This window comes from Rhinichthys klamathensis, unplaced genomic scaffold, assembly GCF_029890125.1.
Source record: "Rhinichthys klamathensis goyatoka isolate OS25496 unplaced genomic scaffold, OSU_Roscu_1.1 h1tg000251l_1, whole genome shotgun sequence".
In the NCBI taxonomy this organism is placed as follows: Eukaryota; Metazoa; Chordata; class Actinopteri; order Cypriniformes; family Leuciscidae; genus Rhinichthys; species Rhinichthys klamathensis.
Genome location: NW_026606773.1, coordinates 394,677 through 419,072, shown reverse-complemented (window position 1 = coordinate 419,072; position 24,396 = coordinate 394,677). Strand labels below are relative to the sequence as shown.

The 24,396-nt window shown below is 37.9% G+C and overlaps 2 protein-coding genes across 10 annotated transcripts; both read left to right on the top strand.

Moving 5' to 3' along the window:
* Nucleotides 1-1,100: 1,100 nt before the first annotated feature.
* si:dkey-68o6.5 (uncharacterized) lies at nt 1,101-5,704 on the top strand. Of its 2 annotated transcripts, none has more exons than XM_056266656.1 (8): nt 1,101-1,294; nt 1,420-1,656; nt 1,950-2,101; nt 2,916-2,963; nt 3,187-3,364; nt 3,944-3,990; nt 4,435-4,516; nt 5,026-5,704. In XM_056266656.1, exons 1-8 carry the CDS (start codon nt 1,153-1,155, stop codon nt 5,379-5,381), a joined length of 1,242 nt encoding a protein of 413 aa, XP_056122631.1. In that variant the 5' UTR covers nt 1,101-1,152; the 3' UTR covers nt 5,382-5,704. The 2 variants fall into 2 exon arrangements, with proteins under 2 accessions (XP_056122631.1, XP_056122632.1); XM_056266657.1 differs by having other exon boundaries at nt 1,102-1,294; nt 1,567-1,656.
* Nucleotides 5,705-8,440: 2,736 nt separating this feature from the next.
* LOC130101092 (nuclear body protein SP140-like) lies at nt 8,441-23,614 on the top strand. Of its 8 annotated transcripts, none has more exons than XM_056266648.1 (19): nt 8,441-8,509; nt 9,166-9,321; nt 9,500-9,601; nt 9,752-9,885; nt 10,101-10,148; nt 13,475-13,525; nt 13,625-13,675; nt 13,775-13,825; nt 18,881-18,925; nt 19,084-19,114; nt 19,208-19,264; nt 19,298-19,389; nt 19,897-20,028; nt 20,102-20,170; nt 20,279-20,397; nt 20,475-20,577; nt 22,546-22,605; nt 22,727-22,870; nt 22,957-23,614. In XM_056266648.1, exons 2-19 carry the CDS (start codon nt 9,192-9,194, stop codon nt 23,035-23,037), a joined length of 1,500 nt encoding a protein of 499 aa, XP_056122623.1. In that variant the 5' UTR covers nt 8,441-8,509; nt 9,166-9,191; the 3' UTR covers nt 23,038-23,614. The 8 variants fall into 8 exon arrangements, with proteins under 8 accessions (XP_056122623.1, XP_056122622.1, XP_056122624.1 ...); XM_056266647.1 differs by having other exon boundaries at nt 8,449-8,509; nt 9,184-9,321; XM_056266649.1 differs by lacking the exon at nt 8,441-8,509 and adding an exon at nt 8,624-8,667 and having other exon boundaries at nt 9,184-9,321.
* Nucleotides 23,615-24,396: the final 782 nt, after the last annotated feature.

The following is a 24,396-nucleotide window of genomic DNA, read 5'->3' as shown; positions in this document are numbered from 1 at the left end:
TTTTAAAAACGCGCGAGATAACTTCCAAGTTAGTGTGACCAGACATTTCCGGTGTTTAGTGCATTGCCCTGTACCCGACTGGAACTATGCCTGCAAAAAGCTAGATCAGAAGCTTTGGTTCCCAGATCAATCGTAAACCGTAGTAATTATTTTACCTAACAGAGGGGGCAGCAGTTCAAACTAATTACCTGGTTCGTCATCCACAAAAAACTTAAAGGGATAGTTCACCCAAAAATGAAAATTCTGTCATAATAAATTATGACCCTCACCCTCAAGTTGTTCCAAACCTGTATGAGTTACTTTCTTCTGTTGAACGTAAAATACCGGTATGGTATTTTGATGAATCAACGTCCATTGATTTTATATCAGGGTAATGTTAAAGTTGCCTAACCCATCACACAAACATATGCAAAACACTAAGATTTAAATAAAAACGTGTTTTGGCCGATTTGGCCTTTTAAACTAGCCAGGGCCAGTAAATAAAGACACACACACACACAAACAAACATGTTTTTTTTTTGTGTGTGTTGGTTCCAACAGTCTAGAAAATGTGAATATACAAGATGGCGTAATTTCTAGACCTCGAAAAGCCACGGTTTTGAATCTTAAATTGGGCATTTATTACGGCAACCTCTAAAATATTTTGTTGAATAGAAATTGTGAGTTTTTTCCCCATTTAATCCTTGTACTTATTTCCTATCTCAAACTACTGGAAAAGTCATGTAAATGTCTTGATTATAAAGAGTGGGTCCCTGAAGAATATTCAGCTGTTAAAACTTCTGCAGTCCTGTGAATTATTTCATTTGTAATTATAATTATTTTCAGTTGCCTACTTATATTATTCCATGCAAACCTTTTAGGCCAGGTCAATGTTTTTTATGTGTTTTACTGGTAAATATGGCTTTTCCTTTAATTATGCCCAAAGATAAATGTTTATTATGATTGAATGTTTTTGATGAAAGACATCTGTATATATCGCTCATAAAAAATTAAATGTGCTTGTGTTTGCCTAAACTGAATCCAAATTATTATATTTATATATTATCAAAGTTACATTCTGACAACACAAAGAGCCCTTAAATTTTACAACCAACTGTGAATATCCACGACTAAATGATGGCTATGTTTTAGAGACCCACATGACATGAATGTATGGATCGGGGCAGCGCTTCAGAATCTCACTGGCTGAGCGAGATGGAAAAAAGTAAAGGAAGACAAAGGGAAAAAAGAAAGATGAATCAAAAAAATGGTAACAAGAAGAAAAGAGCCAGAAGTAACACATCCAGGCTTCCAGGTAAGAAAAAACCAATGATATCTAGAATACATATTTTCAACTTTGAATAAAAACAAATGAAATTGAGGTTCATTCACAGATCCAGTCAAGTGAACTAAATATGACATAACATTTGCCTCTCATAGACCTGAAGAAGATGAATGTTCCATCAGTTACGAAGCAGACTAAGCCAGAATGTGAAGTGAAGGAAAACTGCTCAGAAACAGGTTTTAGTAAAGATGAGAGAATAAAGAGAATGAAAAGATACTCAAACATCTTTGCTCAAAACACAGATGTTTTTCAAGAGGTCAGAGATAAGAAACAACTAGTTGTTCGTTGTGGAAAAATGTCAGGTTCTCTTCACAGAATAAAGTATGACACTGGTAAGTTTTGTGGAGATTTGTTTTTTACATTGTGTGAGAAAATTAAATTGCATGTTTAGTTTTTAAAGTCAAATTGATGTCAAAACAAACTTTTGTCTGTTAAAAGTGAATAGACCTTTTTTTTTTTTATATATATATATATATGTACCTGAACGCTAGTCTACTGTGATTTCAAATGTTTTAACAAACCTACATGTATTATTTCAGTAGCACTTTATTTTACAGTCCTGTTCCGCATGTACATACTATCTGCACCCATTTATATGTTCTGTATCATGTTTCTCTGTCTTAAGGAGAGAAGTGTATTTCATGTAAAGGGAAGTGGTATAGTCCCAGTCAGTTTGAGGCGATTGGAGGGAAGGGGAGTCACAAGAGGTGGAGGTTTAACATCTATTACAGGCCATCAAAAGGCTTTCAACAAGTGCAACTACTGAAACTCATAAAGGTATGTGTGTATGTATGCAGTCTGGATGTTTGGCTGGCATATGAGTAATTTACGGGTGGGACATGTCCAACTCGCTACATGGATATACCTAATGCAAAGGAAACCTATCCAGTTGACGTTCAAATATGTTAAATAAGAGGCGATCTGGCGCTTGTGGTGTTTTTGAAATCATGCTGAGTGTTTGTTGGCAGTGTTATCACGCAGTCAGTGTAGTGGCGGAATGTTCTCTTTTGGCTCATGCACAGTCTTCACACAGACAAGTGCACCAATCTATATCTCAATGCCGTTGCGGAGACTCTATTCTTTTCAGGGAAATTACAAAACAAACTGCACACGAACTCGTCCCTGCTCTTGATATACAATCACAGATGAACATCTTTGATTTTAATGAGGGGGAAAACTATACAAGGGCGGATTAGAACTCAGAACCTCTGACACAAACACAAGTTCTACTACCATACCTTAGGGAATCCGGTATGCTAATTGTAGATCTATGTTTTTATTCACTAACGTGAAGAATCTCGGGACTAACAGTATATTGCATTATACATATAGTAGATGTAAGAATGAAACTATCACATTAAACATGAGTTCTCAATGTACTATAGAAATTGATTTCTGGACATCATAATGTTATTTTTTCCTGCAATTGTTATTATACATGTTCGATATAGCACCCCCACCCCCCACCCCACCTCCACACACACTCCTGTCCCACCTACGATGTTTTAATTTTGTTACATTTTATGAACCTATTTGAACCTCATTTTACTGGTCCTCATCTGATTTAAATGAACTCTTCTGTTTTTCTTAGAGCGGGGTTCTTCCAGAGTTCGGACACCTGAGGGAGTCCTTTAGACGGGTATATATATTGTAACAAAACAAAAGTAATAAGTCCATTAGCCATTAAACAAACCATATTCATATTATTTTGTAGTTCAAACTGACAACATTACAGATTTGTAATCTGTGAATTTTATATATATATTTTTTTACCTTGTTTGCCTTATAGATTTCATAACAAAAATTATGACCCATTGAGGTATGGCATGCTTTATTATCACTACCATTTTATTTGACCATAGGTGACGCAGAAAGACAAAAGCCGTGCAAAATCTGTGCAAAATATGACAAGGAAAAATGAATTGATAAATGCCTTAAAAGGTTTTCCAGAGTCCTGGAAAAGATTGTTTGCCAAGACTGTTTCAATACCTGTGTGTGGAATTAAAAAGAACACACTGCAGAGGAAAACAATCCAGCCGGGTGAGTTTGAATAAGTATCTGTACATTTCTTGTCTTTTAAAACCCACTTATGGTAGCAAAATATATGGGAGAGCATTGCTATAATGTGACTATATCAGATTAGGTGTCAGGTCGGAGTTAATTTTTTAGGTGGAACCAAACTATAAAGTTATAAATATGGATATTTTTCTTACAAAAACACATCACTTCGCTTCAGAAGGCCTTTATTAACCCCCTGGATCCGAATGGATTACTTAAAAAAAAAAAAAACTCACTCTACTCACTCCCATTATAAAGCTTGGAAGAGCCAGGACATTTTTTTAATATAACTCTGATTGTGTTTGTCTGAAAGAAGAATGTCATATACACCTAGAATGGTTTGAGGGTGAGTAAATCATGGGCTAATTTTCATTTTTGGGTGAACTATCTCTTTAAGCCAGGCTGCCAGGAGTCTAGATTGCCAAATAGCTTTGTCAATGACTGACAGTTGTCAAGGTGTTTTTAATATTTAAAAAAATATATATATTTTTTTTTTGTGATCATCTGCATTAACTGATCCTAAAATGATTATGGGATTTGCTTGTTTTCTACCACAAACAGACATTTCTTCAGATGAATCCGAATCTGTTGCCGAAAGAGTCAAACTGGTAAGGTGTCCATTTACAGATAAATTGAAGAACAACATTATTATATTATTGTATAGGTATTACATTGTATTATATTGTAAATGAGTTTAGCATAAACATGATGATGTATCATCTAAAATATTATTAGGAGATATTTATTAATAATATTATTGTTGTTGAAGGGATGTCATAAAAGCTGCAAACTCTGCTTAAAAGCCTATAGTTGAATCAATAACTATAAAACATATATTAATTATTCTGCAAAATAAAAATAAAAGAAGCAACAATATGGCACTGAAGGAATTCAGCTCAAGTCATTTATATCCCAAATAACTAACTTGAACTTTATCCTTCACCTTAACCCTCAGTTACTGAAATGTACCCCAGCTATTGTGCCCACACATCCTCTATTAACAGACAGTCATTAAGGATTACTTAGATCTTATTCTTTCTTTTTCATAACAGAACAGGAGAGAATCTGTGATGTCAGCTGAACCCGTCAGTAAAAATACTACAGATACAGTTGGATCTACTGCCAGTGATAAGGGTTAGTGAGCTCCGCAAATTTCCTTTATATATATATATATATCATTATGAAATTTCTGATTCTTAAAATTCCCAATTGTTATTAGACTATGAAGGTCTGAGACTTTGGTTACTTTCACATCTCTTGTTTCTGCTTCTCATTAGAGTAAGAATATTAAAATATTGCCAGTGTCTATTACTGCATTTTAGAGTGCTACAATTACTGTTTTTACTTTGATGTATATTCAAATTTCAGACTTTGTTTAACCTATTTGTGCATGCTTTAAACTCATTCCTCTGGATTTATCTCGATCAGATGCTTTGTCATATTTGTTGAATGATATAAGTGATGAATATATTTAATAGTAGCTTGTGCCAATTCGTTAAGCTTTTAATAAAATGTGATCAAATGTAGCGCTGCTGGTATTAAAGAGCAGGGTGACTGATAATGAATTGTGTTTGTATTGTTACATGAATCATACTACAATGAAATGTTTTTAATTCACACTCGTTGTCCTTCCCCAAACCAAGATCCGCCTGATTCACATCCTGTTGATGCTTCAGAACCTGGAGTCTCTCCTGTCGTAGAGGAGGCCGTCCAGAGCACAGATGACCCAGCCGGAGCAGGACAGCTCAGCGTCAGCGCTTCCCCTGCTGATTGGCAGAACCCTGTTGCTTCTGAAGAGACTCGGGAAACAAGGCAGCTGCAATTATATGAACTTCTGGAAAAACAGTTTAACACCATCAACAACACCCTGCAATCAATCGATTTGTCTTTAAAGAAGCTGGTGGAAAAGCAGTCACATGACACACTGCCTCAATACATCAGTATAACACCTGCTGTTATAGAAAATCCTCAGATTCACTCCTTAGTCAAGCAGGAGTAAGTCACAGATGTTGTAAGGACTTGTTTGGGATTGGGATGGAAATGATGGGCTATGGTTTAAGATTAAACAAAAGCAGGTCAGTACTGATGAAGTAGAACTGTGGTCTGAGAGGCTGTGATTAGATATGTATACATCTTCACTAGGTAACTAATACACCAATATCTTTTTAATGTGCAAGGGCCAAGAAAATAAACATCTCTTTTGATAATCATTTACTGTTTTTGTCACATTACAACATTTGTAATGTCACATTCTTGTTGTAATGACATTATTTTCTGTCACTGCTTGAGGAAAATACGTAGGTCATAGTCTCTGAATTTTTATCTATTATTATGTCTATTCTTCACTCTGTTTCTGGCCTGTAAACCTTTTTCAAAACTTAAAGCTTTTCCAATGTTAAAATGTTGTCTTGACAACCATTGCTTTTCTAGTTCATTAGTAATATTAATTTATTTTTTATTTCATTTTTAATTCTACTAAAATTTGAATTCATTCTGCATGCTAACTCAATTCAAAAATTAGGAATTGACTTGGAATTAAAAACATCTGAACGATGCACAAGTCTTTTTCACCTTAAAGGGGTGGTATAATGTCCTTTTCACAAGATGTAAAATAAGTCTCTGATGTCCCCAGTGTGTGTATTTGAAGTTTTAGCTCAAAATACCCTGCAGATATTTTTATATAGCATGTTAAAGTTGTCACTTTTTGAAGGGGAGCAAAAACGCACCGTTTTTGTGTCTACCCCTTTAAATGCAAATGAGCTGCTGCTCCCGGCACAGAGGGACGAGTTTCAAGAGCTTGTGTGTTAGCAGCTTCGATAACCTCACGCAGACATGCACTAAAACTCGGAGCCTGCAGCTACAGTCCCCCACCCAGAGTCCCGCATTCTCAGACCCCTCGTTTTTCGAGACAGCGCCTCCTATCAAATTGGATCGGATAAACATGTGAAGAACTTAAAGGGTTAGTTCACCCAAAAATGAAAATTATGTCATTAATGACTAAAGGCCATTGCACACTGAGTCTGAAATTTTCGTATGCGTTTTTTCGTATTCGTGATTCGGAGGCTGTGAATTGTCAAAACACCATTCAAACACCATTCAAACTGCTTGCAACGGATGCGAAAAACGCAGAAAATCGAACCCGGTTCGATTTTTTTTATGACGCACGAAAGTTTCGGAGGCGGTGTGCAAGCGTGATTGACATAACGCGAGGTCGTATTTATTTTTTAACGTTCGAAAATTTCGGACGCGAATTTCGGACTCAGTGTGCAATGGCCTTCACCCTCATGTCGTTCCAAACCCGTAAGACCTCCGTTCATCTTTGGAACACAGTTTTAGATATTTTAGATTTAGTCCGAGAGTTTTCTGTCCCTCCATTGAAAATGTACACGGTATACTGTCCTTGTCCAGAAAGGAAATAAAGACATCATCAAAGTAGTCCATGTGACATCAGTGGGTTAGTTAGAATGTTTTGAAGGATCGAAAATACATTTTGGTCCAAAAATAACAAAAACTACGACTTTATTCAGCATTGAATTCTCTTCCGGTTCTGTTGTCAATCCGCGTTCAGTGACCCTGCTGACGTAAGACGCTGCTGACGTGTATCTGGTGCGCCCGAGCTTCGTTTACAGTCTCTGAGGGAGATGCACGCTGTAAACAAAACAATCTTCACAAACATGTCTAAGGATTTCGACATAGAGGAAGACTTGCATTTTTTTGCCCAGCCATATTTTTGAACCCGAATACACGAACGGACCAGATACATGTCAGCAGCGTCTTACGATTTACGTCTTACGATTGACAACAGAACCGGAAGACAATACAATGCTGAATAAAGTCGTAGTTTTTTTGTTATTTTTGGACTAAAATGTATTTTCGATGCTTCTAAACATTCTAACTAACCCACTGATGTCACATGGACTACTTTGATGATGTCTTTATTTCCTTTCTGGACAAGGACAGTATACCGTTTGGGTAAACGGTTTGGTTTCTTACAAACGTTATTAACGTGGCTATAATTCTGGATGATTATTTATTGATACACTTATTATTCATAAGTGTGCAGTCAGTGTCATAACTACATCTCTGACTTTTATAACAAACCAAACCGGTAGAAAATTTAGCAAGTTATGGTTATTTAAAAAGTACATGCACCATTAAAACACAATGTTACGAGTGAGCGAGCTGCCTGTGACAAGATGGCCGCCAGGTGCGGACGTCGACCTCCATTGGCCAGCAGCGCTGACGAGACATCTAGCCTTTATTATGTATATCTATGGGCCTGGCCACCTATTAAGTCCTATTGCACTGAATTGTGGTTGTAGTTCCACCAGAGTTCCACTGGGGGCGATCGCCCATGAGTGCAAAATCTATGGTCTATGGGGCTAGACGGCTAAATTTGTCTCTTTCACCCGATTGCCGTTGAGAAATCTCAGATTTGATTGTTGGTTTTGCTAGTTCAACATGGGTTATAAGTCGAAAGTTGAATGAACGAGTACTTTTTGGTACGAGGATGTTGAGGGGTATAGCTCCATAGACCTCCATTCATTCTGCACTCATCCTGTGAGCGCCCTCACATGGAACCAAAGTGGAACTGCAACCAGTTCAGAAGCCAGAAGTTTACTGAGAGTGGAAGTTCTCCCCATAGACAGTAAAAGAAAGGTTCTCCCCTTATTAGACATTCTCTGATGTCACTAACCCGGGAGGAATGTCGTGTAGTCCCTACCAGCCGTTTGTTGTAGTCCTTAAAAACGATTTCTTTTAAAGCAAATATCTTTCTTTGCTTTGAACTTTGAGCGTCGTAACTTTGCAGATGTTGTTTTTGCTCAAACAGCAACATTACACACTAACTAAAGTTAGAAAAGTGAAATCATAATCAACCACCCCTTTAAGTTTATTCAATTTTTTTGTTCGTAATCAGGTGGAATAGTCTCTCAGTGACACATAAGGTCAGAGCTGCTGGAAGGTGTGGTTAGGTAGAGCATGTAAAAAGAAAAGGGATTTGATAAGTGTGTACGTCATTATCTGTGTGAGAGAGAGAGAGAGAGAGAGAGAGAGAGAGAGAGAGAGAGAGAGAGAGAGAGAGAGAGAGCGCTAGAAAAACAGACAGAAAGTTGTGGACACAGCAAGGTGAGTACATTAATGGTATTGGTAGTAATTCCAATTTTAATGTTTTGAGTATTTTCTGGTCTGATGTTTTCTCTTTTCTTTTTTTTTACTTTGTCGTCTCGAATTGCAAAACAGGATTGAGTCCAGGAAGTAACTTCCAGTTGCTTCACTTTCATGAAGTAACTTTCAGTTTTGTTTCGGTGTCAATACTCGTTTTGAACATTCATTACATCTCAGTCTCATTATAATCTGTAACGTCTTAATTACTTCTTATGACTTGGGTAACTTCTGCAAACAAAACAGCCTGGAGATTTCAGTCATTCATTAAAATAATGTAAACAATATGATGGTGTCCATCAGATATGTCTAGAGTAAAAACTTAATTGGTTAACTAATTTACCATACATAGTGATTTCAATATTTACTATTAAAATAGTGTAAAATTACTTCAAGTAATTTTAAAAGCAATTTATTATGAAAATGTATATTTTGTATATAAGACAATACAGTTGTTGTATTGAAAATTGTATATGTTGAAATTAGTACATTTTCCATTGAAATTACTCATAATTTCACATTTAGGCAGCAAGTCCACATGATCATATTTAAAAGTGCAAAATGCATTTAAGAAACAAAAACTATGATTTCCATGTAAAAACTGTAATATCAATGTTTAGTGTGTTTGAGAACCACAGGTCAGGACATGGAGTCTGAGTCTGAATCAGAATCTGAATGGGATCTGGAGAGCAGCACAGACTCTCACAGTCTGAGTGAGAACGACAGAGAAAAGAAAGGAAAACGAGCGGGGGAAAGAAAGATAAGGAAACAAACTTGTAAGCAAACAGGACCATCCTCCTTATGTACACCCAACAAGAGCCAAGCCAAAGCATTTTTTTTGATGAACTGAGGAGAGATTCATTAAAAAGATTTGAGACATACAATTAACACTGCTCTGTCTCTATATGGGCAATCCGAATCTCATTCATGCCTCACATCTGTCCTTTATTTCAGACTCCAGACAGAATTTGAGACAAATAATTGAGAACAAACTTGAACTTTCCGTCACATGTGGAGATAAAGATGGCGTCCTTAATGTGGAGAAATATAATAACAGTAAGTACAGACACTTAAAGAATTTAGTTATGAGTCTCTTGTTGAAAACAAACATTATTCCGAAAGTTCAGAACACACCCAGATGCTCTAAACATAAGTCCACAAGGCATTCCAGAATAGTGGTTGAATAAACTCAACTTCTGTTTTCAGTGCAGGCGTGCATCTTCAGTGAAGGCCAGTGTTTCAAGCCCAAGGAGTTTGAGATATTTGGAGGAAAAGAAAGGAGCAAAAAGTGGAGGAACAGCATCTCTCACAATGGCACTCCACTCCAGGACCTCATTAAGGTGCATAAGAACAGCTTCATTACGAACAGTTTCAACCAATGCACACTTAAGTTCAGTTATGATTATCATTCAGTAATTGTTAATATGCCCATGGGGGTTGATTTTAATAGTGAATTATTAAATCCAAATGTTAGGGTGTCAGTTCACTGGAAACATTCTGTGTTGATTATAAGCTGAGCACATCTTCTAGCTTTGTCTTTTCTTTCTGTTCATAGGATGGTCTTCTTTCGCCCTTTAAGAAAATTCCGGTTCAGAATGAACAGGTTGGGCTGTTTTTGTACCTAACTAGTATAGAATATTTGTATTAGATATGTAAGATGTGTTTGTAGAATAGCCTGCACAATATGAATGAAACCATGATTTCAGGTCTCTGTGATTAACACTGTAGCCTATGTCTCACTTCAGCTGAACTTGCACCTACACAATTATATTAAAGGGAACCCATTGTGCCCCTTTTTACAAGATGTAATATAAGTCTCAGGTGTGTCTGTAAAGTTTCAGCTCAGAATACTCCACAGATAATTTTTTATACCATGTTGTAAATGTCCATTTTTGAGTGGAAGGAAATGTTTTTGTGGATGTATCTTTAAATGCAAATGAGCTGTTGCTCCTTACTCTGCTTTCCAGAAGAGGGTGGAGCCTACATTTTGTTCCTCGAATACTCTGCCAAAAACAAAATGTTAGTTAGTATCCGGCAGGAGCTGTAGTGAGAATATCAAAGACTTTATATTGGTAGTATACTGTACCTGCTGCTATACAGTGCATAAGTGAACACACCCATGCTAAAGTTGACTAAAAAGAGGAATAAAAAATCATCAAAGGGAAATTGATCTTGATGCCTCAATTAAAAAAATGAGGAAAAATCCAACCTTTAAGGACACCAATTTTCTTTGTGAATGAATTATGTATCGTAAATATATAAATGTTTTTCCTTAAAATACAGGGGGATATGTCAGGTCACCTATGTCATGTCTTATGTCAGGTATGTTAAATTCCCATAGAGGCAGGCATATTTTTATTTTTAAAGGCCAGTTATTTCATGGATCCAGGATACTATGCATCCTGATAAAGTCCCCTTGGCCTTTGGAATTAAAATAGCCCAACATCATCACATACCCTTCACCATACCTAGAGATTGGCATGGTTTTATTTCAGTTAGCCTAATAGCTGGTTTGATTTGCATTGAGAGACGATCTTATGGAAAGTACCCCATACCAATCTCTAGGTATGCGCCCTCTGCAGGCATTTGTTATAATACTTAATGTTCAAAAGTTATGTTTATATTTGTTTATATAATTTATTTTATATGGTGTATTATAACAGTGTTGTTCAATAAAACCCATATGATTACTTCAATGATCAGCCAGTTGATCCGAGAGGCCAAACAGAAGAAAGGCTATCTAACATTGGTCTGTTTAGATCTAGCGAATGCCTATGGATCTATCCCACATGATCTCATCCAGCTCGGACTTGACCATTACCACATCCCAAGTGCTATTCAAGAAGTGATCACCAGCTATCTAGGAGGGATCAAACTGAGATTTGGATCATCCCAGTGGACAACCAATTGGCAGGATCTCCAGAAGGGAATCCCAACAGGATGCACTATCTCCCCAATACTCTTTATCATGGGCATGAACCTTCTAATAACACCAGCAGAAGGCATAAGCCACGGCCCCGTCGTGGAGTCAGGCATCATTCAGCCGGTTCTGCGGGGTTTCATGGACGACCTAACAATAACAACTGTGATGCATGTCCAAGCAAGATGGGTACTGGAAACCCTGGACAACGTAGCCACTTGGGCAAGGCTGTCATTCAAGGCCAGGAATTCCAGAAGGCTGGTGATCAGGAAGGGCAGAGTCACAAGTAAGTTTGGACTCCAAGTTCAAGGCGAGGTCATTCCATCTCTTGAGGACAGCCCCATAAATTGTTTAGGAAAGTGGTTCAATGCATCACTGAAAGATGGTGGCAATGTTGCAGACGCTGTGAAGCAAACCGAAGAATGGTTGAAGAAGATCGACAGGTCCTGACTCCCCGGAAAATGTAAAACCCGGCTGTACCAGCACGGCCCTCTGCCAAGGCTCATTTGGCTCCTCACAGTCTATGAGTTCCCCATAACAGTTGTGGAAGGCATCGAGAGGAAAACCAACAAGCACCTGCGGAGATGGTTGGGGATCCCCCCAAGCTTCTCTTCGGTGGGCCTCTTCATCCGTTCAGGACAGCTGCAGCTCCCTCTGTCATCTGTCGTGAAGGAGTTCAAGGTGGCAAAATGCAGAGTCGCGCTTAGTCTGAGAGATTCCAAATATGTCCGGGTAAAGTAAGCAGGCATCATAACAAGATCAGGCCGTAAATGGGCAGTCAGCTCAGCCATTGAACAGGCAGAAAGCTCACTGAAGTTGCATGACATCATTGGCAATCCCTGCATAGGACGCCAATGCCTTCCAAACTGAATGTCAGAATGGGAAAGAAAGGTGATTTAAGCAATTTTGAGCGTGGCATGGTTGTTGGTGCCAGACGGGCCGGTCTGAGTATTTCACAATCTGCTCAGTTACTGGGATTTTCACGCACAACCATTTCTAGGGTTTACAAAGAATGGTGTAAAAAGGGAAAAACATCCAGTATGCGGCAGTCCTGTGGGCGAAAATGCCTTGTTGATGCTAGAGGTCAGAGGAGAATGGGCCGACTGATTCAAGCTGATAGAAGAGCAACTTTGACTGAAATAACCACTCGTTACAACCGAGGTATGCAGCAAAGCATTTGTGAAGCCACAACACGCACAACCTTGAGGCGGATGGGCTACAACAGCAGAAGACTCCACCGGGTACCACTCATCTCCACTACAAATAGGAAAAAGAGGCTACAATTTGCAAGAGCTCACCAAAATTGGACAGTTGAAGACTGGAAAAATGTTGCCTGGTCTGATGAGTCTCGATTTCTGTTGAGACATTCAGATGGTAGAGTCAGAATTTGGCGTAAACAGAATGAGAACTTGGATCCATCATGCCTTGTTACCACTGTGCAGGCTGGTGGTGGTGGTGTAATGATGTGGGGGATGTTTTCTTGGCACACTTTAGGCCCCTTAGTGCCAATTGGGCATCGTTTAAATGCCACGGCCTACCTGAGCATTGTTTCTGACCATGTCCATCCCTTTATGGCCACCATGTACCCATCCTCTGATGGCTACTTCCAGCAGGATAATGCACCATGTCACAAAGCTCGAATCATTTCAAATGGGTTTCTTGAACATGACAATGAGTTCCCTGTACTAAAATGGCCCCCACAGTCACCAGATCTCAACCCAATAGAGCATCTTTAGGATGTGGTGGAACGGGAGCTTCGTGCCCTGGATGTGCATCCCACAAATCTCCATCAACTGCAAGATGCTATCCTATCAATATGGGCCAACATTTCTAAAGAATGCTTTCAGCACCTTGTTGAATCAATGCCACGTAGAATTAAGGCAGTTCTGAAGGCGAAAGGGGGTCAAACAGTATTAGTATGGTGTTTCTAATAATCCTTTAGGTGAGTGTATATGTTGTGAAATATCATGTATATATTTTCACACTATATGTTCATGTCTGTTGCACAGAATGACTCTCCTGGATCCTCCCCAATTACTGACAGGCTCAGAAAAGGGAAGGTTAGATCCTGATATAATGACTAATTGTTGTTGATGATTAATATGTTGTGAAATATCTTGTATATATTTTCACACTATATGTTCATGTCTGTTGCACAGAATGACTCTCCTGGATCCTCCCCAATTACTGACAGGCTCAGAAAAAGGAAGGTTAGATCCTGATATAATGACTAATTGTTGTTGATGACTAATATGTTGTGAAATATCTTATATATATTTTCACACTATATGTTCATGTCTGTTGCACAGAATGACTCTCCTGGATCCTCCCCAATTACTGACAGGCTCAGAAAAAGGAAGGTTAGATCCTGATATAATGACGAATTATAAATAGTCATGTGAAAAAGAAAGTACACCCGCTTTGAAATCTATGGTTTATGTATAAAGACATAATAAAAAAATTATCGGCTTCTTAGCAGGGATTCGTTCTTCGTACATGGATTACTCAATTAGCTGGAATTCATTGTTAACGATTTAACATTATCCAGGATTGTTAGGTTCTTCGAAGCTCATCCCAGAGATGCTGTCATAGCAACGGTCCGTAATAGGTCTGCACAATTAATCGCACTGAAACCGCAAGCGATTTGGCAAAGGCTGCAATTATTTTATGCGCAGCGTGCAGTGCGGCAGATCGGTAGTAAATGATGCTCCATCTGAACACCAGAGGGCGCTCTCGTACAGACATGCCAAATATGCCCCGCCACAGAAGTAGATAACGCCTGTCATTCCAGGAAATCTCTATTGCTGTAGCTGAATAAACAGGAGATCGAAATGCTTTGATTGATTAAACATGACCAATAAACACACACCTGCCTTATTCTGTGTAAGAAGCCACATCTTCTCACAGAAGGATGGTCAACTGTCGTCATGAAGTGAGTTTTGAGTAAAAGCATGTTATTAAATGTTGTCTTTTGTTGGACAAGAGGTTATTAAATGCTTTTCATGTTTGGAAAGCTGTTTGACACGTGTTATAACAGTTTAAGTGATTCAAACTCACAGTGCTTTCAGATGGAGCAGCGTTTACCGAGCCGTACATCAATGACACCTGCGCATACAAAATAATTGCAGCCCTTGCGATTTCAAAATCGCATTAAGCCATCGCGATTTAAGTGTGATTACATGGAAATTGCGATTAATCGTGCAGCCCTAGTCCGTAAGCTCAAACATGCTCTGGAGCAGGCTTATTTTAATGTAAACAGGATTTTTCTTTTTAGCCGGAGGTGTCTCATCGCAAAATCTTTACAGTTCACTGAAGCGTTCACTCCCTAAAAAGTCCCACACTGCACCATGAAACCCAGGGAGCATCAATGCTCACTATAGCCGCGTTTCCACCAAAATTACCCGAAACTATTTGTCCCAGGAACTTTTTTCCTAGACCTGTTGCTGCTGTCAGCGTTTCCATCGCAGTCTAAAGTACTGTGAAGATTAAGCAAATTAGTCCAATGGCGTAGGACTGCATGTGACTTTCCAGTTCCTGCTGGATTTCGTCCTCCGCTTATAATCTTAATAAAGTCTAAAGTCCTCATCATCGGTCCATTAGTCGTATTTTTAAACTCCATTGTTGATTCGAATCGCAAACAACTCTTGCTGCACTCACTGCAACAGACTTTGAAAAATGGTGGTTGAAATAAAATGCTGCATGGAGTCAACCAATCAAAATGCTGCGTGAACTCAACCATCAGCATGTTCGGCACCCAAGTCCCACCCCCGAAAGTTCCTAAACTTTGAAAAAGTATTACCAGAGAATGTCTAATATGGGGAGAACTCCCACTCACATTAAACTTCCGGGTTCTGAACTGGTTGCAGTTCCACTCTAGGTCCATATGAGGGCGCTCACAGGCGGAGTGCAGAATGAATGGAGGTCTATGGAGCAATACCCCTAAAAATCCACTTTTCTCAGGATATAATTTTTTGTCTAGTAATTTGAATGTTGTATTCGAAAGAAGATGCAACAAAATTACACATTACTGGGTGTTAGATTTTTTAGAGTCACTTATTTGCTTTAAAAAGTCTTTTAAAATGTCAATGACGTCATACACATCGTACGACCAGAAACCTGCTTTACGGCAATCCTTCATTCACCGGTGCTTTCGCGCATAGACAGACGAGAGAAGCCGCGAAATTTAAAAATACTACTGTTATTGTGTCACGAAATGTAGTTTTAATAGTTTTTCAGTCGACAATGTAGTTGTTTAAAGCTCAAATCTGTTTATTTATAAAGATAGCGCCTATTTAAAAGTTTGATCTGACGTTTTCGGAGTTGTGAGGACCAGTCTTTCACCGGGTCTCAGCGCTCTGCACCCCGCCTGGAACAGCCTTTCCTCGGCTAGTGCTTCTGACGTTCGACGCCGGCTCTGATGTCTCTCTCTAGTAGTGGTTAAACATGAGATATAATTCGTCTTGTGTATATCTAACGGGCGATCTTTGGTATCATTAATCGTATCATTTGTTCCCTGGCAAATCGTTTTGGCTGAGGGCAAAGTGAAGTTTCATAACTTTATATTTTGGCTATTTTAACGTTGTATCCTGCTGTGTCTGAATGGTTTACTTTATTTATTGTCTTATATAACTTATTATACCTTTTAGGCTACTTATACTGTTATAATGTCTCTTACTGATCAATAAAACTGAAATTTAACAAAAATAGACAGGGTTGTGTCATTTTATTTTATATAGCCTATATTTTTATATAGCCTTTTCATTACTATTTTATTTGCTGTATACTGTTTGTTTATTTTATTGACTAAACTATTTACTATTACTCACTGTATCTTATATTTACTATTTGCACTGCATTGAAGTTGTATCCGTCTATGGTTGTACCCAAGGGGGTAATCCATCGACCGGAAGTTGAAGCCGGCCGGGTGCCGCCATGTTGTAGCAGAACTTCACTTGCGTTAGCATTTCCATTGACTCCCATTCATTTTTGCGTCACTTTGACAGCGAATAACTTTACATCTGAGGCGTTTAAAGACTCCATTTGTCCATTATTTATTTCTAAAGAAACACGACAATGCATAAAGGGCTCCATTACCTTCTATGTTACACTATGGCCCCGTAGAAACAGATTTAGTAAAAATAGGCTAACGATTGCGTCATAACCACTCGACTCTCTGTCGCGCTGTACAGAAGTTACCGTACAGACAGCAGGAGAAGCTCGCAGGCAATCGGGGGGACGTCCCGTCAAGGGAGAAGCCCATAGATAATGAGTCCATAAAAGCAACGGAATTCTTACTCCTGCTCACTCACGCCAAAGAACTCTTTGCTCAAGTTCCCCGTCTCTGCAAGATTAACGTTGGCAGTTTTCACGCACAGCTACTAGAAGATTAACGTCTGTCAGACAGGTTGCTCACATCATCAAGCTTAGTTTGAGTCGGTCTGAGTCTGCGCGTCAGGAACGGAAGTTCTCAAAAATCGCTAAAAGTGGGCTTCAACTGTCTCAACTGAGTTCCAATGAGATCGCTCTGTCCATTTCTTTTACTGTCTATGGTTGTACCATATCGTATATGCCACGATGCCATCAAGCGGTGTCTCTGGTCGTAATCAGTCCTTCACTGACCAATCAGCGTCCATTAGCAAAATGCTAGCGTGTTATGGGCAACAACAACTCAACCTGTAAGAAATCGAAAGGACATAAGCACTCGTTCATTCAACTTTCGACCTATAACCCATGTTGAACTTGCAGAACCTACATTCAAATCTGAGATTTCTCAATGACAATCGGGTAAAAGAGACAAATTTAGCCGTCTAGCCCCATTGACTCCCATTCATTTTGCACTCGGACGATCGCCCCCAGTGGAACTCTGGTGGAACTACAACCAAAATTCGGTACAATAGGACTTAATAGGGAGTGGCCAGGCTTTCCGTAGACGGGCTTTGGTATTACCCAAGCGGCAACCTTCCATTCTCTCTCTTGAAACCAACACGGAAGTGACTTGCAATTCATCAACTGGCCACTAGAGACAGTGAAAAAGACAGTAGGTGCGTTCCATTTGACAGGGTCCCTACGCAGTGTTCACTGCTCCCTACTCCCTGAACACGGTACATCAGTTGAAGTGGACTTCACTGACAATAATCACTCATTTGGAATGCCCTGCAACGTCATCAAAGAAAGGCAACAACAGGGTTGCGCAGATTATGAAATAAATTTTGTAATTTAATTTCCTTTCTAATTTAAAATCATATAGGCCTATACATTCATCACCCCAACCGTTCATAAATACTCTAGTTTGTATAATAATAACAATATTTATGAATACTCAATGCATACGTAAACTCAGAACCGTTAGAAATTTAAATTTAAAATCTCTTCCAACGGCTCTGCTCTATGGTTAGTTCCGACTGGTGACGCGGTGCACAATGACAGTTGGTTGATTTTTGCTCTCCACTTCCTGTGAAGTGATGTATCGATGTTCCCTTATTCCCTACGCCGTTTGCAGTGCCCTTCGAATTGAACATGTTCCTTCCCTTCGGATTGGAATCTCACTTAAGATGGCGAAATACCCTGTGAAGTCCACTTCGCAGTCCACTTACGGTCGAATGGAACGCACCTAGTCAATCTCATATACCCCACATTTACAGCAGAAAACAAAGTGTTTACAGCCTGGTGCAAAAAGTGGTTCTGGTCTATATAGTTACATGTTGCCCTTCATGACAGCTGTGAGGGGGGTGAGTTTTTTTATAACTCATCCGTTTAAATTATATTAAGCCTTTATTTCTGCATAATTAAGGGCGTGGCCAATTGAGTGACAGGTGGATTCCAGCTGCTGTCACTACTAGCCGTTTATCTGCTGTCTTTTAGCCGTCAAGTCACCTCAGCTAATCCCGCCTTTTTGCCCATTTTCGGTTATTCGAGAGTGACGCGTTACCAAGATGGCGTCGGCCAGTTCCGCCCACTTTGGGCTTCAAAAATGCTCTTCAGAAACCTACTGGTGATGTCACGGACACTACGTCCTTATTTTGTTACAGTCTATGGTACTACCTCACGAGCAGGGACTTTCTGAGGATGAATTTTATTTTATTTTTTACCCAGAACCACATAAATTGCACGAGCCAACTCACTACACATAATGACACGCAATAAATGTTTTGAAAAAACAAATCGTTAATTATATTTCAGCATAAACATACATCACTAGACACGGGTAGTGAACATAATCTAGCTAATATTTATAATTAATTTATGGCTAAAATGTTGCAGGTATATATAACAAAGAATTTAACCATAGAAAAACCATAGAATTCAAATAGGTTGTACTTTCTTTTTCGTGTGTGTGTGTATATAGATACTGTATATAAAAGGTCACATCATATGTTGTGAAATATGTTTTCACTTAATGTCTGTCTGTTGCACAGAATGACTCTCCTGAATCCTCACCTGACAGGTTCAGAAAAAGAAAGGTTAGATATGATTTTATATGTATGTATATGTGTGTATATATATATATATACAGTCTATACATGTCCAGATCCTGATATGATGACTTTACTGTTGAAGGAATTTAACAGCTGTCCTCATGTTCCACATCTCTGACATGCATCTTTTCTTTTTTTCACAGTGCAGAAAACAGCTGCGCTACTCCAGCTCTGGTCCGTATAATAATTATACAAAACCATATATACTATGTATGTGTGTGTGTGTATTGTATATATATATAGTGTGTGTGTGTGCATTTGTTGTAGAATCAGAGGGGAGGATCAATGGCAGTGAAGATGGTGATGTTGACAGCGATGATGTCAGTGACGTTTTTGATCTTGATGATGATGATGAAGGTATTGACATGAGCGTATTTGAAGGTCCAACCCTACCTGTTACCTGCGGTTCTGGCTTTGGCATCCTACACAAATGTCGCTTTGCCAAAGGTGTGTGAGTGGGCATATTTCTTACATTAATGACTACAAATGTTAATATATTGTGTGTTGGTCAAATATGTTTTACATTTATAAATACAATGGCTCCAAAAAGTATCTGGGCACTTTAAGCACACCTAAAAATGTCTGATTGTCGCTGCATTGGATACAATTATCAAACCAAGTGTCATAGCACAATCTAGCACAAACATACTTTATTACTTTATTTTTTACAGATTCTTCAGACAAAAACATGTTTAGTCAAACATATCCATCCATACTTAATCTGATTAACTGCACCTATGGTAGAGTATATATACATTAAAAATCACCAAAATGCCAGCTGATTAAAAGTCCCTCAGCTTATAAGGTAGTCTGTCACAATTGCAGGTGTCACTTAATTTGATATTTTGTGTCTATTGCAATGACATTCAGACATTTTAAATACTTTTTGTGATGATGCATAACTATAAGAGATTCTTAAACTATGGTACAGAGTATGGTTCAATGTTATCCCAGAGTATTGTGGGAGATGCATAAGGACAAAAGAGTTCTGGCTGAGCCCTGGGGATTTCACCATATTGAACAAACCAGATGGAACATGGAGGAAAGACATTGTGACCAATGGGATTCCTCTAGGAAAACTTATAATGGTAAAAATGTCAGAAAATTCACATTTTAAACTCTTTGAAATAATTTGACTCACCGTTCTCACATTCTTTCCAGAAAAGAGTTTTGGAACTGCATATGATAAACTGTGATTGTGAGATTTGTGAAGAACCAGATCATTACCTAGTAAGACATCATCATCATCTCACAATCACCATGTCAGAATATCAGCATGACCACCAAACTTTTCAGAATTCTTTAAATGTTTTATTTCTTTATGAACTCTTGTCCCAGCAGAATGATGACGTGTGTTTCGTGTGTGACTCTGAGGGAGATCTGGTGTGTTGTGACAAATGCCCACGAGCTTTTCATTCACACTGTCACCTACCAGCTGTAGATGGAGACTCACCTGGGTGAGAGAGAGAGAAAACCTTTACCTGGTCAAGACAAACTAAAAAGTTGATGTGTAATATTGTGTTTGCATGTACAGAAGCCAGTGGAGCTGCACATTCTGTGTGATAAAGAATATGGAGGATTCCAGTCGAAAGACCCAACAGGATGTTTTGAGCAGTCCAGTCTCTCAGTACACACAGGTAAAAAAGATGTCCTTCCTGTCTCCCTGTAAGCCTGTCTTAGGCATCTTACATTAGTTTATTGCTCTGTTCACATCTGCAGTCCTCATGCCTCCTGCAGCAGGAATATGGCATGTTCACACAGGTGATCAGGGATCCTTCAGCATCTTTCTCCTGAGTGTTTTTCAGAGTTCATAGAAAGGTCTCTTTAGTGTCCTTAAAGGTACACTATGTATCTTTTGGCCTCTATAGCAGTTAAAAACAAAACTGCATGCATTTTGTGGAAGAACATGTTTTTGTTTTTGCTTCGGCTCTGCATGAGTGTCCAGATGAATATGGTTCTTTCTCATATATATATATATATATATATATATATATATATATATATATATATATATATATATATATATATATATATATATATATATATATATATATAAAGAGAGAGAGATTATCCTATAGTGCTCATAAAATATTCACTACTAATGAGAGATATAACCAGTTTATATGGAAAGGATCTCAAGCTATTAGCTGAAGACGTTACTGTAGCTTTACCCATTAATGGTACTTCCTTGAAAATAAATTCCAGCACAGCTACAACAACCATAATGAAATGACCCTTCACAATAGATAATGCTTTACAATGAACTCTGTTGGAGAGCTACATATGACAGTTTATCTGTTCAATAAAATACCGTACTCACCTGTTGAGTGATAAAAACACCATCTCTGCATCACTTTTACAACATTTCCAATCCCTCAGTTCTCACCATCTCCGAAAAGCCAAGCGAATGTTGATTCTCATTTCATTAAACCCTCTGTCACACTTCTCGATTTACGGATATGACGAATGACGTATATGTACGCAATTTCCCGCATAAACTATTCTGACATGTCTAAAATATAAACACTTGTGTTTTTGTCCTAACCAGATTTACTGTTATGATGTATTGACTCATTGTTTACATTTAGTTAATTTTGAACAAAAAAAGTTACATAGTGTACCTTTCAGTTATTGTAACTCTGACCTAAATAGTCTACCTCCTGTAGGCCTAGTTTTACAGACAGGGCTTAGATTAATCCAGGGATTAGGCCTTAGTTCAATTGGGGCATTTAAGTAGGTTTTATTAAGGTGCCTTATAAAAACATTACAGGTGTGAATCTTGAGACAAAACAATGGTATTGATATATTTTAAGATGTCAATGGAAGTTGCTTTAAGTTAAAACAGCTCAACATGCATTTTTGTCTGGGACTACACTTAAGCCTTGTCTGTGAAACCAGGCATTAGTGTCTTATGGACTGTTCCACATGTGCAATAACTGTTTATGGTTCATCGAACAAACATGAAAAACATTGTTTAAAGCCTTTCCAGTAAAGATCTGTAAAGCTTATTTGGATTTTACAAAATTATCTTTAAAATACAGCATCCTGAGAAAGGGACATTTATCTTTTTTGGGGGGTGAGTAGGATATTTTTAGCCAGATGGCATTTACACCTTCATCCAGTTTGTCTCCTGTGTGATTGTTTAGAGATCTGATCACAAAATGCAAATTGCCGATCCCTGGCAAAATGCAAATTGCCACTTACATATTACATAAGGTTGCATTAAATGAAACCTGTCTGAAAACAGTGCTGTGTTTGGTGAGAGAAATGAGAAAAACAAGATTCCAAGTGAAATAATTGAATAATATTTTTGATCAGGTGAGTAAACCATCATAGTGCAGTTTTGGAAGCAGAAAAAGTAAAGCATAACCTCATTACATGTTACTTGCATTGCTGAGTGGAGATTATAAAAGCTAATATGCATTTACACCTTCATTAAATGAGATCAGCATTTGTTTTATAGTGATCTAATTTGAGTGGGTCTTGAGTGCATTTACACCTGGCTTTTAATGTTGTCAAGTGTGATGATGATCCGATCATGATACATGACAGATGATGCACATAGACTACACTGTTTTAACACCTAGTCTGTTTTTTTTTCCCAGCACTGCCAGTGTTTGCTGTTACAACTGCTACATGACTGCATGACTGACTCCTGCACTAATGTAAATCTCTTCTTTAGCTTCTTCATCTGTCTCTATTTGTCATTAAATGATTTATCTGTCATTATTTAAAGGTCTTATATGTGATGTTCATACATGTGACGTCTGCACTGCTGGTGTTCAGGTTCCAGGATACAGTAAGAATATTTGTGGTCCCATGATGCTGGGCAGAGTGAAGCTGGAGCTGGAAAATAACGCTTATCAAACAGTGCAAGAGTTTGTCTCAGATATTAAACTAATTTTCAACAACTTTTCCACCTCCAGCGCAGTGAGTTTTTTCAACTTTTTCCAATGTTGAAAGAGTCTTAACATTTTTTTTAAATGTTGTCTTATATATTCTCTCTCTCTCTGTAGGATAATGACTCCAGTAAAATGACTTCTAGACTGAAGGAAGTATTCAAGAAGGAGTTTAAAACAGTCTTTAAGCTCCTATAACATCATATGCAGTGGGTTGAATTGTCAAAACAGAAGTTTCTGTCGGGTTTTTATTCCAGCTCTTCTGCAGTCTAAAGTTACATTCACACTCACACTGCAATTTAAAGCAATAAGAGGACATTCATTTTAATAACTGATTGTTGAGGATTTGAATGACAGCAACAATGGCCATCCAATTTTTTTTATGATAAATAAACGGATACCATTGTTAAAATGTGGACAGATTTGAAATAATTTTGTTTTTACATTTAGAAATTCTTCAAAAGTTTTTTTTGTGTAAATGTCAAGTAGTATAATAATAATAGTCTTTGAGTGGCTCAGAATAAATACAGATATTGGCCTATATATAAGATGACATGTAACAAATAACTTATTTTGTATGCTAATTATACAAAATACCACTCACAATGAAATATTTGGGAGAGCAACTATTATCTCCTTTTATTGAATAATTCTCTTTCCATTGTTGAATGCCAAAACAATCAGGCCAAGAAGCAAATATTGCCTCCGGCAAGTTTTAAATGTACTAAATAGCAATGTTATAAATCTGTAATTAAAGTGGAAGTTTATAATGAAATACATCTGTGTTCATGGTCCTCTCTTCATAATTTAGTAGAAATTCTGCTTGTGTTTGCTGAACTTTATTCATTCAGATTAGTGGATTACATTCTTTCTGTTCTTAGGTGTAATCCATTTTTGTCTCTCTATCACATATTGGAGTTCAAATTAATATATTAAATGAATTATGTTTTGGCAAAAGGCACTAGATTTTTACAACCAATTATGAATATCCAAATCATGCTATATTAAATGATAATTTACCAAACCACGCGAGATGGAGAAAATGAAGCTACAAACTGTAATGAGATATGTAGTGTGTGTAGTGTGTGCGCGCGTTTGATTATCTTATTACAATTTATACAGTATGCACTGATCAGGCATCATGCTGATCATAACATGTGTTTCCTTAAATTTTCAAGATTTCATTATTACATAAATCATAATTATGTAAAATAATGAATATGAATCTCAAATTATCCAGTTCGTTCAACAGCTGACGCGAGCAGTCTGAAATTGTATATGTCTTGCAATTAAAACCAGGATTTTTCTACGATTCCACTTCCAGTATAGGTAAAAATTAGTTGATTTTTATAACCTGTTCGAAGTTTATTTGAATTATGCATGGCTGAATCAGGATTTTGTAATATGTTCGCCACCTGATAAACACTGATATTTTAAATGTTAGGCTAAAATATATCAAATTACATTTTAATTATCTTTTGTTATATAAAGATTTTTAAAATGCTAAGTGATCCGGGCATTGGCAGATACAGAAAGGTGTGGTTTAGGTGGAGCAAG

Excerpts from the sequence above, each read along its gene's own strand:
- si:dkey-68o6.5 (XM_056266656.1), top strand. The coding sequence starts at position 1,153 with ATGGATCGGGGCAGCGCTTCAGAATCTCACTGGCTGAGCGAGATGGAA. Across the intron at positions 2,964-3,186 it reads TGAGGGAGTCCTTTAGACGG|GTGACGCAGAAAGACAAAAG; the intron begins GTATATATATTG and ends ATTTGACCATAG. Across the intron at positions 4,517-5,025 it reads ATCTACTGCCAGTGATAAGG|ATCCGCCTGATTCACATCCT; the intron begins GTTAGTGAGCTC and ends CCCCAAACCAAG.
- LOC130101092 (XM_056266648.1), top strand. The coding sequence starts at position 9,192 with ATGGAGTCTGAGTCTGAATCAGAATCTGAATGGGATCTGGAGAGCAGC. Across the intron at positions 9,886-10,100 it reads CACTCCAGGACCTCATTAAG|GATGGTCTTCTTTCGCCCTT; the intron begins GTGCATAAGAAC and ends TTCTGTTCATAG. Across the intron at positions 19,265-19,297 it reads TGTTGACAGCGATGATGTCA|GTATTGACATGAGCGTATTT; the intron begins GTGACGTTTTTG and ends ATGATGATGAAG.